Raw genomic sequence first — 16,804 nt, 5'->3', positions numbered from 1 at the left:
CGAAACAAATCAATTCTTCCTCCACCCCTATTGTCAGCTAGAGCTAAAGAAAGATGTCGTAAAATGGCTGCTACTGGCACATCAGCCAATCAGAAGCTTCTTTCACTATTTGCCAAAAACAAGGTGAAAGTTGATGATGACTTGGTTATCGATGATGACACGCCAACAACATCGAAAAGAGCGGCTGCCAATGAGCCTGCGCATAAGGCCATTACAGCTCCTGTTGCTGGTGCTGTTAATAACAGTGGCAGTGCAGCTGTAAATGCAAGTGCTGTTAGTGCTGATCACTCGCCAACAACAGATGGCGCCAATGGTAATAAGTACATTAATTCAGATTCCAATTTCTATGAAAACGACAGAAATTGATGATAATGAAGTCGATGATGATGATGAGAAGAAGGGGTTCCTGAACAGGCTTAAGAAGGGGGCAACTCCTTTGTATCTGCCCAATGTGCCAATGAGATAATGCCAGTGCCGCTGGACATTAAAAATGCCATAGGCGAGAATAGTTTTTAAACGAAGCGGACTGCTGGTCATAGATTATCACTTTATGATACGCTATTCGCATCATTCACATTAGAGAGCTGCATGGCCGCACTCATAACTTAGCAAAATAGAGTGCACGCGAATTGAGACTAAGTGAGTGAGTTATAGGCATACAATGTGTTGATTGAGTGGGATATCGCATGCACTCAATATCTCATATCTCTCTGCCTTTAGTAAAAAGAATGAGAATAAATAAGAATAAGAATAAAGAGCAATACAAGTTGTATTATACAACAGTTAACCAAAGCATCTAGGCGTCGAGGCACTCAAGTTTTTGCATGCATATATCTTCATGTCAACACTTCGTATTTGCTCGGCTCCGTCGCTTGAGGGCCTCAGTTGAGGCTTGAGCAGTGAAAAAATCTCACCCCAAGATTAGTGCGCTTCGAGCGTTCAAGCGTAAAGCACGCATTTTAATATGAGCTCTGATTGTGCGGCTTTTTTTTCTTACTCTGTCTCTTTCTATGCCCTTTCCATTTAGAAGTATATCTAGCTCTTGAAAGGGGTTTGCCATGCTCATGCTAAATTTTAGCGTTTTCATCGTATGTATCTACTAATCCTGACAACTTAAATAAAATAATGATTCTAAATTTCATTATTAATTAAACATATACATACACATATTTTATAACAAAATTACATTGCCTTTCGTTTGCTCGTTATTTGTGGGGAGGGTATGAAAACGTTGCTACGCATAAAGAATAATTTTTCGCTTCCAACTTGTAACGGTAAAGTTGCCGTCGGTCGGCTATCTGGTCTGCACACACACAATTCCATTGCGCTTCGTGTTTTTCTTATTTTTTTTCTCTGTAATTTTTTTTTCTCGTTTTGGCGTCGGTGCCACACATCTCAATATGAGCATTGTTAATTCGGTTACGGTTCTTTGTTGGCACTCATGCAGCTCTCTAATTCAAATTATTGCTTGGTTTGGCATTCCAGTCGCCGCAGACGACTAAGCTTGATGAGGTCCATCCTGTCAGGTTATCGAAGTGTTTGAACAATTTTTGATATTGATTTTGTCCTGACCAATCTAGATGATGAAATCCAGAAGTGGGCGTCTGCCGTCGGCCGCCACTGCGCCCCCGGGTGGACACTCTCTGGAATTGAAGGAAGCTGGATTATGGATTTTGTGGATAATCAGGGAAGTACATAAATACATAGAGCACATAGATGACCAAGTAATGCAAGCCATAAATAAATAAATGCATTACTTGAGACATACAAAATATTAATGTATGTACAATCTACGCCTATGTACATTGTGTTGAGCTTATTTCAAATTGAAATTTAAAAAAAATAAATAAAAATAATAATAAGGTGCATATTGACCTTTGATCTGCAAATAATTCAATCTCTATTGCCTCGCATAATCCAAGTTTTCTTTGGCGCCGCTAGTGTGTTACAGTTTTTTTGCTCATTTTCGTCTCGCACTTTCGTTTTGCGCTTGCGCTCACAGCTCGCTCTCGCTCGCACATATTAGTGCGCGCTCACTTTGCGCTCAGTGCATACTCACTTGCTATATCGTTTGCACTCGCGCTTACACAGCAAATTTCGCTTTAATTTACGCTCATCATTTGCATGCGCGCTTGCAATATCGTTTGCACTCGCGCTTGCACTTATAGTTGCGCTCTCGTTTTACTGTCTCGCTTGCACATATTAGTGCGCGCTCACTTTGCGCTCATTGCATACTCACTTGCAATATCGTTTGCACCCACGCTTGCACACGCAGCAGCGCTCTCGCTTTGCGCTCAAAACTTGCACTCTCGCTTTGCGCTCATTGTATGAGCTCGATCTGCACTTATATTTTGGCATTCATACCGGCGCGCTCTCGCTTATGAATGCATTGCACTCAGTCGCTCAACAGTCAAATATAACTCAATAGACCACTTGCCCAAATAGTCACTCAACATTTTGGTTGTTGTCTTCGCTATATCGTAACAGTCACTCAAGTATAGTTTAACACTGCCAGCGTAATATATTGAGATTTATTACGATCGCGCGCATTTGTTAACATTCTTGAATTGCTCTTCGCTTGTTGTCATACATTAAGTGAACTTTTATTTGTTTCGATTGAAATTGGTTTCAACTGAGCATCACTTATAGCATCATGACTAACAAGCGAGGAAAGAATAGGTCTATGGACGAGTCATCATCAGAGCGTGTCGAAGCTCTGTTGGCCGTTTACAAAAATGTTACAAACGACATAACACGCATTAATAAATCATTAAAAGATTACACTAAACCAGTAGAGCCATTTGAAATTGAATGTCGACTTGAGATATTGAACCGCTACATAGAAAAGGCCTTTAAGACACAACAAGAGTTGGACGACATTAACGCAGATTTAGTGCCTCGGTCAACGTTAGAAGATTTGTGTGTATCGACAAAAGCACTTCTTATGAAGCGAGGTAGTGATAGCCAACCTAAAAGTGAGAGTCCCGCTAACTCTACAATGATTAGCTCAGTGTCACATTCTAGGAATCTACCGAATATAAAGCTGCCAAAGTTTAGCGGAGAATATTCGGAATATAAGAATTTCATTGGACTTTTTGAGAGTTTAGTCGACAACGAGCCAGGGTTATCAAATATAGAAAAGTTTAACCACTTGTTGTCATGCTTGGACAAAGAAGCATTAGGCACTGTCAAGGCATATCAGGTGACAGATGCAAATTATCCAAAAGCGTTAGCTGCTTTAAAAAATGTGTACGACAATCAGTGTCTCATATTTTTTAACAGCATTTCAAAACTATTTGATCTCCCACACATGTCCGAACCGTCAGCATCATCTTTGCGCATGCTGATAGACTCAGTCCGTGCCATTTACGAATCTCTTTTATCGCTAGGATCTGATAAGCAGATTTCGAATGCCATGCTCATCCATTTGGTAATGATGAAAGTGGACGCTGGCACGCGCTCTAGGTGGGAAGAGAATCTTGACTACAATAAGCTTCCATTGTGGCAAGATTGTGAAGCTGCCTTGAACAGACGGTATCAGCATTTAAGTGCTGAAGACTCATCTGGTCCACGTCGTAAGGTAGCTCAGGATAATAAGAAAAGAATTGGGAAAACTTCTCTAGCTGTCGCTCTGCCAAGTGAGCCGCAGAGTCCCAAATGCGTGTTTTGTAAAAAGAACGATCACTTCATTCACTCGTGCTCGTCGTTCGCAGCAATACCTTGCCAGAAACGTTTTACGTTCGCAAAGAGCTATCCGCTCTGTATAAATTGTTTGCGAACAGGACACTCAGTGGCTGCTTGCAAATCAGCCCACTGTCGTGTGTGCTCTAAGCCGCACCATACCATACTGCATAGATACAGCTCTGAAGCGGCTCAAAGTAGCTCAGCAGTTGTATCAGCAGTCCCTCGTGTCACTTCGTCACAGATTTCATCTGTAAATCACGCACGGATAGCCTCTGATCAAGTTCTTTTGGCAACTGCAGTTGTGAAGATAAAAGATCAATCTGGATCTTATCACTTAGCTAGAGCTTTATTAGATTCCGGCTCGCAAGTAAATTTCATAACTGAAGAACTGGCAAAACAGTTGAAATTAAAACGGCAAAGATCTGGGATTCAATTGTTGGGCATTGCTAATTGTCAGTCATCTGTTCGGCACAGCGTTCAAACTTCGATAGCGTCCCGAACGGACGACATAGAAATCCGAACAGACTTTGGTGTGTTACGTTCCATTTCGTCGTATCAACCAGAGAAGCACACTGAAGAGATCAAGGTACCTGATAATGTACAATTAGCTGATCCTCAATTCCACAAGCCGCAACGTATTGATTTGTTGCTCGGTGCTGATATCTTTTTTGATATATTAAGAGAAGGCAAAATAAAAGGATCCGATAACAACCCAACATTGCAATTGACTGCCTTTGGTTGGATTGTATCTGGTCGCTGCCGAACATTGAATGCAGCTACTAGTTCGTCGACTTTCATTAGCGTCGTAAACGACGACATAGCTATAGATTCAATAGTTCGCAAGTTCTGGGAGTTGGAAGAAAAGCCAAATACAATTAATTCGAATTTGTATACCCCAGAGCAACAACTGTGCGAGAAGTCATTTGTGGAGACTATTTGCCAAACTACCTCGGGTCGTTTCAGAGTGTCGCTGCCATTCAAATCAAGCCCACATTGTCTTGGTACGTCTTACGACACAGCCAAGCGACGATTTCTGGCCTTGGAAAGAAGAATGAGCAAGCAAGAAGACATTCGGCCAATGTATATTGACTTTATGAAAGAATACTTGGCCTTGGGTCACATGAGCCCAACTAACAATCAAATTCCGAGAGAGCCGCATTATTTCATCCCATATCAATGCGTGCTAAGACCGCACAGCGCATCCACTAAACTTCGAGTAGTGTTTGATGCCTCTAGCAAGTCCTCCTCTCAATTGTCGCTGAATGATCTACTCATGGTGGGTCCGACCATCCAGCCGCAGTTATGGGAGACTTTGCTAAGATTTCGACTTCGTCCTTGGGCTGCTACAGCAGACATCGCTAAAATGTACCGTCAAATTGAACTTGACGAGTCCCACCGCAACTTTCAACTTATTGTGTGGAGGGAAACGCCCACTGATCCGTTACAAATCTTTCGATTAAACACAGTAACGTACGGGACAGCGACTGCTCCATTCTTAGCAATTCGATGTTTAAAACATCTAAGCGACTTGCATGCTTCCACTCATCCAGCTGCTGCAAGATCGTTAGCCCGAGATTTCTATGTTGATGACCTGTTGACAGGAGCAGATAGCGTCGAAGAATTGTGCTTGTTGCATCGAGACTTGATCGCAATTCTTCAAAAGTTTGGATTTCCCCCTCACAAAATGGTCGTCCAATTGTAAACAACTCGCAGCACAACCAGCTAGAAACGATATAGTTATTGGTCATCAAGAGGACACAAAAACATTGGGATTAATTTGGAATCCAATGAATGACAGCTTTAGATATTCCATGAACTGTCCAGTAGAAGTTCAACAGACCAAAAGATCCGTTTTGTCATTTGTAGCAAGGTTATACGACCCCTTAGGTTTGTTAAGTCCGATCGTAACTCGTGCGAAGGTCCTTTTACAGGAAATGTGGTTGCACAAACTTGGGTGGGATGACCAATTGCCTGTTCAAATGAGGCAAGAATTTGAGGCAGTAACTAGCTGTTTCTCAAATCTAAACTCGTTGCATATACCTCGTTACGTTGGCACACTTAAATCGAAAGGATGTCAAATCCATGGATTTGCTGATGCCTCAACGAGAGCTTACGGTTGTTGTTTATACGTAAGAATGCAAACAGATAAGGGTATCACTACCAGGCTGCTAGTCGCTAAATCTAAGGTAGCGCCCTTGAAAACAAAATCTGTTCCGCGGCTGGAGTTGTGTGCTGCAGAATTGTTAGCTACCTTATGGGATGCGGTAAGGAAAGTACTTGATTGTCCTATTAATCAAGTCACATTTTGGTCAGACTCTGAGGTGGTGCTTCATTGGCTGCGAATGCATTCATCTAGCTTGAACACATTCGTTGCTAATCGCGTTGCAACCATCCAAGAGTTGACAACTAATGTATCTTGGCGTCATGTACCAACGAAAGACAACCCAGCAGATATTGTATCTCGGGGATGTTCAGTTGAGGAGCTTAAAACATCATTGTGGTTTTGCGGACCAGGATTTTTAAAGCTCTCTGACACATTGTGGCCAGCCAACCCACAAATCACCCTATCAAAGGAGTTAGAGCTGCTAGAGAAGCGTAGAACTGCAATTACTATGATCGCGGTCGATGAGGTAGCAAATCCTATCGTACATCTTATTGAGTCAACGTCATCATTTTCTAAGCTAATCCGCATCGTTGCCTATATGTTCCGCTTTATCAATGGAAAACAAGAAAGTCATTCTTCACTTGTTCCTACAGCTTCTGAGTTAAGCTTCGCATTCCTTGCAGTTATATCTGTAATTCAACACATTGAATTCAGCGAAGAAATAAAGAAAATAAAGAAGTCAGTCGTGTTGCAACCGTCATTGCAAAAACTGACACCATTTTTGCACCCACATCAGCATGGCAGGCGTATGTTATGGTTGCTACGAGTAGGAGGTCGTTTATTGAAGGCACCATTAGCACATAATGCCAAATTCCCATTGTTGCTTCCAAAAAAATGTCGTTTCGTAACGCTTTATTTGGAGCATTTGCATCACTCTCATTGCCACGCCAATCCCCTAGTACTAATGGGCCTGCTTCGTCAGCAGGTTTGGCTGGTCAATGCTCGACAGGCTTGCAGTGCAGTAGTCCGAAAATGTGTACATTGTTTTCGCTACAAGCCGAAACTCTTATCCCAAATAATGGGCAATCTTCCCGCTGATCGCTTACATGGAAATAGGCCATTTGAGATCAGTGGAGTGGACTTTTGCGGTCCAATACTGGGAATTCGGGGCAAATCGCCAGTCAAAATGTATATTGCCATATTTGTTTGCTTTACTTCGAAGGCAGTGCATCTTGAATTAGTCACCGATTTAACCACAAATTCATTTCTAATGTGTTTATCCAGGTTCGTTGGTCGACGTGGGCTTGTCCGGAAGCTGTACTGCGACAATGCCACCAATTTCGTGGGTGCTGCACGCACGCTGGACCTCAAAGCTACGTTCCATGGCAACACAGCGGACATGGAAATGTTTGCTGCGGAGCGGGGCATGGAGTTTGTATTCATCCCTCCTCGAGCGCCGCATTTTGGCGGCCTTTGGGAAGCGGCGGTGAAATCCGCCAAAGGTTTGCTGCTGAAAGCGATGGGCAGCGCTCGATTACGGCAAGACGAGGTGGCCACCGTGCTGGTCGAGGTCGAGGCCGTGCTCAATTCGCGGCCAATGGTCGCTCCCAGCAGCAACCCCAACGACGGCGAAGTGCTCACGCCAGGGCACTTCCTGATAGGAGCAACGCTCGTGCCGCTGCCAATCGCGTCCACAGAGCCAGTCGACGACGTCAAGCTGACACTATTAAAAGATGGCAGCTGACATCCAACATCAAGCGTCGATTTTGGAACGACTGGTCAAGGGACTACCTGCTCAGCCTGCAGCAGAAGTCAAAATGGACGAAGGAGAGACAGAACATACAGGTCGGAGCAGTCGTGCTCGTGGGAGAGGACAACGCTCCTCCACAACAGTGGATGCTAGGCGTGGTGACGGAAGCCATAGTCGGAGGAGATGGTAGAGTGCGCGTAATTGTCGTTAAGACAAAAAATGGCACATATAAAAGGGCAATTCATCGCGTTGCACCACTGCCACTCCACTAATACACCATGTTATTGAAGCCCTGCGGCCTTTCAACGCGGCCGATGTTAAGGCATTTGGATATTGCCTTCTGAAATATTATTATATATTATTATAAGAAATTGAATTATTATGAATTATTAATTGAATTATTATCGAAATTGTATAGGTTAAGTACTTGAAGCTGAACCACTGTACAGAAAAGTTGTTATTGTACGCGCTAGCACGGGAGTGTCGCTCTCCAAAAGATCGCTCTCTCGCTGCTCGCTGTTAGATGCGCATAGGTGCGCTCTCTACTGTGCAAGCTGCGCTTGCGTTCATGTTAAATTTAATAAATTCAGTACAAAATTGAACACCGGTGCCAGCACTTCGTATATTTCAGAGAGACCGCAAGTTGCTGTCTACTTTTTTTTATAAATATTATACACTGGCCATCGAAGGACCAGACTCCTTTTGGAAGGACAGCGATAAAGAGATTCGTAAATGGCACGGACTGAGTCTATCAGCATGCGCAAAGATGATGCTGACGGTTCGGACATGTGTGGGAGATCAAATAGTTTTGAAATGCTGTTAAAAAATATGAGACACTGATTGTCGTACACATTTTTTAAAGCAGCTAACGCTTTTGGATAATTTGCATCTGTCACCTGATATGCCTTGACAGTGCCTAATGCTTCTTTGTCCAAGCATGACAACAAGTGGTTAAACTTTTCTATATTTGATAACCCTGGCTCGTTGTCGACTAAACTCTCAAAAAGTCCAATGAAATTCTTATATTCCGAATATTCTCCGCTAAACTTTGGCAGCTTTATATTCGGTAGATTCCTAGAATGTGACACTGAGCTAATCATTGTAGAGTTAGCGGGACTCTCACTTTTAGGTTGGCTATCACTACCTCGCTTCATAAGAAGTGCCTTTGTCGATACACACAAATCTTCTAACGTTGACCGAGGCACTAAATCTGCGTTAATGTCGTCCAACTCTTGTTGTGTCTTAAAGGCCTTTTCTATGTAGCGGTTCAATATCTCAAGTCGACATTCAATTTCAAATGGCTCTACTGGTTTAGTGTAATCTTTTAATGATTTATTAATGCGTGTTATGTCGTTTGTAACATTTTTGTAAACGGCCAACAGAGCTTCGACACGCTCTGATGATGACTCGTCCATAGACCTATTCTTTCCTCGCTTGTTAGTCATGATGCTATAAGTGATGCTCAGTTGAAACCAATTTCAATCGAAACTAATAAAAGTTCACTTAATGTATGACAACAAGCGAAGAGCAATTCAAGAATGTTAACAAATGCGCGCGATCGTAATAAATCTCAATATATTACGCTGGCAGTGTTAAACTATACTTGAGTGACTGTTACGATATAGCGAAGACAACAACCAAAATGTTGAGTGACTATTTGGGCAAGTGGTCTATTGAGTTATATTTGACTGTTGAGCGACTGAGTGCAATGCATTCATAAGCGAGAGCGCGCCGGTATGAATGCCAAAATATAAGTGCAGATCGAGCTCATACAATGAGCGCAAAGCGAGAGTGCAAGTTTTGAGCGAAAATATATCCAAGTGACGAGCGCACGTTTTGAGCGCAAAGCGAGAGCGCTGCTGCGTGTGCAAGCGTGGGTGCAAACGATATTGCAAGTGAGTATGCAATGAGCGCAAAGTGAGCGCGCACTAATATGTGCAAGCGAGACAGTAAAACGAGAGCGCAACTATAAGTGCAAGCGCGAGTGCAAACGATATTGCAAGCGCGCATGCAAATGATGAGCGTAAATTAAAGCGAAATTTGCTGTGTAAGCGCGAGTGCAAACGATATAGCAAGTGAGTATGCACTGAGCGCAAAGTGAGCGCGCACTAATATGTGCAAGCGAGACAGTAAAACGAGAGCGCAACTATAAGTGCAAGCGCGAGTGCAAACGATATTGCAAGCGCGCATGCAAATGAAGAGCGTAAATTAAGAGCGCAATTATCTGTGCAAGCTGTGAGCGCAAGCGCAAAACGAAAGTGCGAGACGAAAATGAGCAAAAAAACTGTAACACACTAGCGGCGCCAAAGAAAACTTGGATTATGCGAGGCAATAGAGATTGAATTATTTGCAGATCAAGGTCAATATGCACCTTATTATTATTTTTATTTATTTTTTTTAAATTTCAATTTGAAATAAGCTCAACACAATGTACATAGGCGTAGATTGTACATACATTAATATTTTGTATGTCTCAAGTAATGCATTTATTTATTTATGGCTTGCATTACTTGGTCATCTATGTGCTCTATGTATTTATGTACTTCCCTGATTATCCACAAAATCCATAATCCAGCTTCCTTCAATTCCAGAGAGTGTCCACCCGGGGGCGGCTGTTAACCGAAAGGTTGGTGGACACTCTCTGGAATTGAAGGAAGCTGGATTATGGATTTTGTGGATAATCAGGGAAGTACATAAATACATAGAGCACATAGATGACCAAGTAATGCAAGCCATAAATAAATAAATGCATTACTTGAGACATACAAAATATTAATGTATGTACAATCTACGCCTATGTACATTGTGTTGAGCTTATTTCAAATTGAAATTTAAAAAAATAAATAAAAATAATAATAAGGTGCATATTGACCTTTGATCTGCAAATAATTCAATCTCTATTGCCTCGCATAATCCAAGTTTTCTTTGGCGCCGCTAGTGTGTTACAGTTTTTTTTGCTCATTTTCGTCTCGCACTTTCGTTTTGCGCTTGCGCTCACAGCTTGCACAGATAATTGCGCTCTTAATTTACGCTCTTCATTTGCATGCGCGCTTGCAATATCGTTTGCACTCGCGCTTGCACTTATAGTTGCGCTCTCGTTTTACTGTCTCGCTTGCACATATTAGTGCGCGCTCACTTTGCGCTCATTGCATACTCACTTGCAATATCGTTTGCACCCACGCTTGCACACGCAGCAGCGCTCTCGCTTTGCGCTCAAAACGTGCGCTCGTCACTTGGATATATTTTCGCTCAAAACTTGCACTCTCGCTTTGCGCTCATTGTATGAGCTCGATCTGCACTTATATTTTGGCATTCATACCGGCGCGCTCTCGCTTATGAATGCATTGCACTCAGTCGCTCAACAGTCAAATATAACTCAATAGACCACTTGCCCAAATAGTCACTCAACATTTTGGTTGTTGTCTTCGCTATATCGTAACAGTCACTCAAGTATAGTTTAACACTGCCAGCGTAATATATTGAGATTTATTACGATCGCGCGCATTTGTTAACATTCTTGAATTGCTCTTCGCTTGTTGTCATACATTAAGTGAACTTTTATTTGTTTCGATTGAAATTGGTTTCAACTGAGCATCACTTATAGCATCATGACTAACAAGCGAGGAAAGAATAGGTCTATGGACGAGTCATCATCAGAGCGTGTCGAAGCTCTGTTGGCCGTTTACAAAAATGTTACAAACGACATAACACGCATTAATAAATCATTAAAAGATTACACTAAACCAGTAGAGCCATTTGAAATTGAATGTCGACTTGAGATATTGAACCGCTACATAGAAAAGGCCTTTAAGACACAACAAGAGTTGGACGACATTAACGCAGATTTAGTGCCTCGGTCAACGTTAGAAGATTTGTGTGTATCGACAAAAGCACTTCTTATGAAGCGAGGTAGTGATAGCCAACCTAAAAGTGAGAGTCCCGCTAACTCTACAATGATTAGCTCAGTGTCACATTCTAGGAATCTACCGAATATAAAGCTGCCAAAGTTTAGCGGAGAATATTCGGAATATAAGAATTTCATTGGACTTTTGAGAGTTTAGTCGACAACGAGCCAGGGTTATCAAATATAGAAAAGTTTAACCACTTGTTGTCATGCTTGGACAAAAGAAGCATTAGGCACTGTCAAGGCATATCAGGTGACAGATGCAAATTATCCAAAAGCGTTAGCTGCTTTAAAAAATGTGTACGACAATCAGTGTCTCATATTTTTTTAACAGCATTTCAAAACTATTTGATCTCCCACACATGTCCGAACCGTCAGCATCATCTTTGCGCATGCTGATAGACTCAGTCCGTGCCATTTACGAATCTCTTTTATCGCTAGGATCTGATAAGCAGATTTCGAATGCCATGCTCATCCATTTGGTAATGATGAAAGTGGACGCTGGCACGCGCTCTAGGTGGGAAGAGAATCTTGACTACAATAAGCTTCCATTGTGGCAAGATTGTGAAGCTGCCTTGAACAGACGGTATCAGCATTTAAGTGCTGAAGACTCATCTGGTCCACGTCGTAAGGTAGCTCAGGATAATAAGAAAAGAATTGGGAAAACTTCTCTAGCTGTCGCTCTGCCAAGTGAGCCGCAGAGTCCCAAATGCGTGTTTTGTAAAAAGAACGATCACTTCATTCACTCGTGCTCGTCGTTCGCAGCAATACCTTGCCAGAAACGTTTTACGTTCGCAAAGAGCTATCCGCTCTGTATAAATTGTTTGCGAACAGGACACTCAGTGGCTGCTTGCAAATCAGCCCACTGTCGTGTGTGCTCTAAGCCGCACCATACCATACTGCATAGATACAGCTCTGAAGCGGCTCAAAGTAGCTCAGCAGTTGTATCAGCAGTCCCTCGTGTCACTTCGTCACAGATTTCATCTGTAAATCACGCACGGATAGCCTCTGATCAAGTTCTTTTGGCAACTGCAGTTGTGAAGATAAAAGATCAATCTGGATCTTATCACTTAGCTAGAGCTTTATTAGATTCCGGCTCGCAAGTAAATTTCATAACTGAAGAACTGGCAAAACAGTTGAAATTAAAACGGCAAAGATCTGGGATTCAATTGTTGGGCATTGCTAATTGTCAGTCATCTGTTCGGCACAGCGTTCAAACTTCGATAGCGTCCCGAACGGACGACATAGAAATCGAACAGACTTTGGTGTGTTACGTTCCATTTCGTCGTATCAACCAGAGAAGCACACTGAAGAGATCAAGGTACCTGATAATGTACAATTAGCTGATCCTCAATTCCACAAGCCGCAACGTATTGATTTGTTGCTCGGTGCTGATATCTTTTTTGATATATTAAGAGAAGGCAAAATAAAAGGATCCGATAACAACCCAACATTGCAATTGACTGCCTTTGGTTGGATTGTATCTGGTCGCTGCCGAACATTGAATGCAGCTACTAGTTCGTCGACTTTCATTAGCGTCGTAAACGACGACATAGCTATAGATTCAATAGTTCGCAAGTTCTGGGAGTTGGAAGAAAAGCCAAATACAATTAATTCGAATTTGTATACCCCAGAGCAACAACTGTGCGAGAAGTCATTTGTGGAGACTATTTGCCAAACTACCTCGGGTCGTTTCAGAGTGTCGCTGCCATTCAAATCAAGCCCACATTGTCTTGGTACGTCTTACGACACAGCCAAGCGACGATTTCTGGCCTTGGAAAGAAGAATGAGCAAGCAAGAAGACATTCGGCCAATGTATATTGACTTTATGAAAGAATACTTGGCCTTGGGTCACATGAGCCCAACTAACAATCAAATTCCGAGAGAGCCGCATTATTTCATCCCATATCAATGCGTGCTAAGACCGCACAGCGCATCCACTAAACTTCGAGTAGTGTTTGATGCCTCTAGCAAGTCCTCCTCTCAATTGTCGCTGAATGATCTACTCATGGTGGGTCCGACCATCCAGCCGCAGTTATGGGAGACTTTGCTAAGATTTCGACTTCGTCCTTGGGCTGCTACAGCAGACATCGCTAAAATGTACCGTCAAATTGAACTTGACGAGTCCCACCGCAACTTTCAACTTATTGTGTGGAGGGAAACGCCCACTGATCCGTTACAAATCTTTCGATTAAACACAGTAACGTACGGGACAGCGACTGCTCCATTCTTAGCAATTCGATGTTTAAAACATCTAAGCGACTTGCATGCTTCCACTCATCCAGCTGCTGCAAGATCGTTAGCCCGAGATTTCTATGTTGATGACCTGTTGACAGGAGCAGATAGCGTCGAAGAATTGTGCTTGTTGCATCGAGACTTGATCGCAATTCTTCAAAAGTTTGGATTTCCCCTCACAAAATGGTCGTCCAATTGTAAACAACTCGCAGCACAACCAGCTAGAAACGATATAGTTATTGGTCATCAAGAGGACACAAAAACATTGGGATTAATTTGGAATCCAATGAATGACAGCTTTAGATATTCCATGAACTGTCCAGTAGAAGTTCAACAGACCAAAAGATCCGTTTTGTCATTTGTAGCAAGGTTATACGACCCCTTAGGTTTGTTAAGTCCGATCGTAACTCGTGCGAAGGTCCTTTTACAGGAAATGTGGTTGCACAAACTTGGGTGGGATGACCAATTGCCTGTTCAAATGAGGCAAGAATTTGAGGCAGTAACTAGCTGTTTCTCAAATCTAAACTCGTTGCATATACCTCGTTACGTTGGCACACTTAAATCGAAAGGATGTCAAATCCATGGATTTGCTGATGCCTCAACGAGAGCTTACGGTTGTTGTTTATACGTAAGAATGCAAACAGATAAGGGTATCACTACCAGGCTGCTAGTCGCTAAATCTAAGGTAGCGCCCTTGAAAACAAAATCTGTTCCGCGGCTGGAGTTGTGTGCTGCAGAATTGTTAGCTACCTTATGGGATGCGGTAAGGAAAGTACTTGATTGTCCTATTAATCAAGTCACATTTTGGTCAGACTCTGAGGTGGTGCTTCATTGGCTGCGAATGCATTCATCTAGCTTGAACACATTCGTTGCTAATCGCGTTGCAACCATCCAAGAGTTGACAACTAATGTATCTTGGCGTCATGTACCAACGAAAGACAACCCAGCAGATATTGTATCTCGGGGATGTTCAGTTGAGGAGCTTAAAACATCATTGTGGTTTTGCGGACCAGGATTTTTAAAGCTCTCTGACACATTGTGGCCAGCCAACCCACAAATCACCCTATCAAAGGAGTTAGAGCTGCTAGAGAAGCGTAGAACTGCAATTACTATGATCGCGGTCGATGAGGTAGCAAATCCTATCGTACATCTTATTGAGTCAACGTCATCATTTTCTAAGCTAATCCGCATCGTTGCCTATATGTTCCGCTTTATCAATGGAAAACAAGAAAGTCATTCTTCACTTGTTCCTACAGCTTCTGAGTTAAGCTTCGCATTCCTTGCAGTTATATCTGTAATTCAACACATTGAATTCAGCGAAGAAATAAAGAAAATAAAGAAGTCAGTCGTGTTGCAACCGTCATTGCAAAAACTGACACCATTTTTGCACCCACATCAGCATGGCAGGCGTATGTTATGGTTGCTACGAGTAGGAGGTCGTTTATTGAAGGCACCATTAGCACATAATGCCAAATTCCCATTGTTGCTTCCAAAAAAATGTCGTTTCGTAACGCTTTATTTGGAGCATTTGCATCACTCTCATTGCCACGCCAATCCCCTAGTACTAATGGGCCTGCTTCGTGAGCAGGTTTGGCTGGTCAATGCTCGACAGGCTTGCAGTGCAGTAGTCCGAAAATGTGTACATTGTTTTCGCTACAAGCCGAAACTCTTATCCCAAATAATGGGCAATCTTCCCGCTGATCGCTTACATGGAAATAGGCCATTTGAGATCAGTGGAGTGGACTTTTGCGGTCCAATACTAGTTTCGCTGGGAATTCGGGGCAAATCGCCAGTCAAAATGTATATTGCCATATTTGTTTGCTTTACTTCGAAGGCAGTGCATCTTGAATTAGTCACCGATTTAACCACAAATTCATTTCTAATGTGTTTATCCAGGTTCGTTGGTCGACGTGGGCTTGTCCGGAAGCTGTACTGCGACAATGCCACCAATTTCGTGGGTGCTGCACGCACGCTGGACCTCAAAGCTACGTTCCATGGCAACACAGCGGACATGGAAATGTTTGCTGCGGAGCGGGGCATGGAGTTTGTATTCATCCCTCCTCGAGCGCCGCATTTTGGCGGCCTTTGGGAAGCGGCGGTGAAATCCGCCAAAGGTTTGCTGCTGAAAGCGATGGGCAGCGCTCGATTACGGCAAGACGAGGTGGCCACCGTGCTGGTCGAGGTCGAGGCCGTGCTCAATTCGCGGCCAATGGTCGCTCCCAGCAGCAACCCCAACGACGGCGAAGTGCTCACGCCAGGGCACTTCCTGATAGGAGCAACGCTCGTGCCGCTGCCAATCGCGTCCACAGAGCCAGTCGACGACGTCAAGCTGACACTATTAAAAAGATGGCAGCTGACATCCAACATCAAGCGTCGATTTTGGAACGACTGGTCAAGGGACTACCTGCTCAGCCTGCAGCAGAAGTCAAAATGGACGAAGGAGAGACAGAACATACAGGTCGGAGCAGTCGTGCTCGTGGGAGAGGACAACGCTCCTCCACAACAGTGGATGCTAGGCGTGGTGACGGAAGCCATAGTCGGAGGAGATGGTAGAGTGCGCGTAATTGTCGTTAAGACAAAAAATGGCACATATAAAAGGGCAATTCATCGCGTTGCACCACTGCCACTCCACTAATACACCATGTTATTGAAGCCCTGCGGCCTTTCAACGCGGCCGATGTTAAGGCATTTGGATATTTGCCTTCTGAAATATTATTATATTATTATAAGAAATTGAATTATTATGAATTATTAATTGAATTATTATCGAAATTGTATAGGTTAAGTAATTGAAGCTGAACCACTGTACAGAGAAGTTGTTATTGTACGCGCTAGCACGGGAGTGTCGCTCTCCAAAAGATCGCTCTCTCGCTGCTCGCTGTTAGATGCGCATAGGTGCGCTCTCTACTGTGCAAGCTGCGCTTGCGTTCATGTTAAATTTAATAAATTCAGTACAAAATTGAACACCGGTGCCAGCACTTCGTATATTTCAGAGAGACCGCAAGTTGCTGTCTACTTTTTTTTATAAATATTATACACTGGCCATCGAAGGACCAGACTCCTTTTGGAAGGACATTTTTATAAAGAAGTCAGTCGTGTTGCAACCGTCATTGCAAAAACTGACACC

The 16,804-nt window shown here is 43.0% G+C and overlaps 2 protein-coding genes across 2 annotated transcripts; both read left to right on the top strand.

Moving 5' to 3' along the window:
• The first annotated feature begins 1,565 nt into the window (after positions 1 to 1,565).
• On the top strand, positions 1,566 to 7,643 carry LOC122757728. The gene is made up of 2 exons (XM_044010943.1): positions 1,566 to 1,687; positions 7,073 to 7,643. The coding sequence occupies exons 1-2, from the start codon at positions 1,581 to 1,583 to the stop codon at positions 7,530 to 7,532; spliced, it is 567 nt and encodes a 188-aa protein (XP_043866878.1). The 5' UTR covers positions 1,566 to 1,580; the 3' UTR covers positions 7,533 to 7,643.
• Positions 7,644 to 10,147: 2,504 nt separating this feature from the next.
• LOC122757730 lies at positions 10,148 to 16,412 on the top strand. The gene is made up of 2 exons (XM_044010945.1): positions 10,148 to 10,223; positions 15,574 to 16,412. Exon 2 carries the CDS (start codon positions 15,689 to 15,691, stop codon positions 16,310 to 16,312), a length of 624 nt encoding a protein of 207 aa, XP_043866880.1. The 5' UTR covers positions 10,148 to 10,223; positions 15,574 to 15,688; the 3' UTR covers positions 16,313 to 16,412.
• The last annotated feature ends 392 nt before the right edge of the window (positions 16,413 to 16,804 follow it).

The sequence above is a fragment of the Drosophila mojavensis genome, unplaced genomic scaffold, assembly GCF_018153725.1.
Source record: "Drosophila mojavensis isolate 15081-1352.22 unplaced genomic scaffold, ASM1815372v1 contig_80, whole genome shotgun sequence".
Classification (NCBI taxonomy): Eukaryota; Metazoa; Arthropoda; class Insecta; order Diptera; family Drosophilidae; genus Drosophila; species Drosophila mojavensis.
This window is presented reverse-complemented; position numbering and strand designations above follow the sequence as displayed.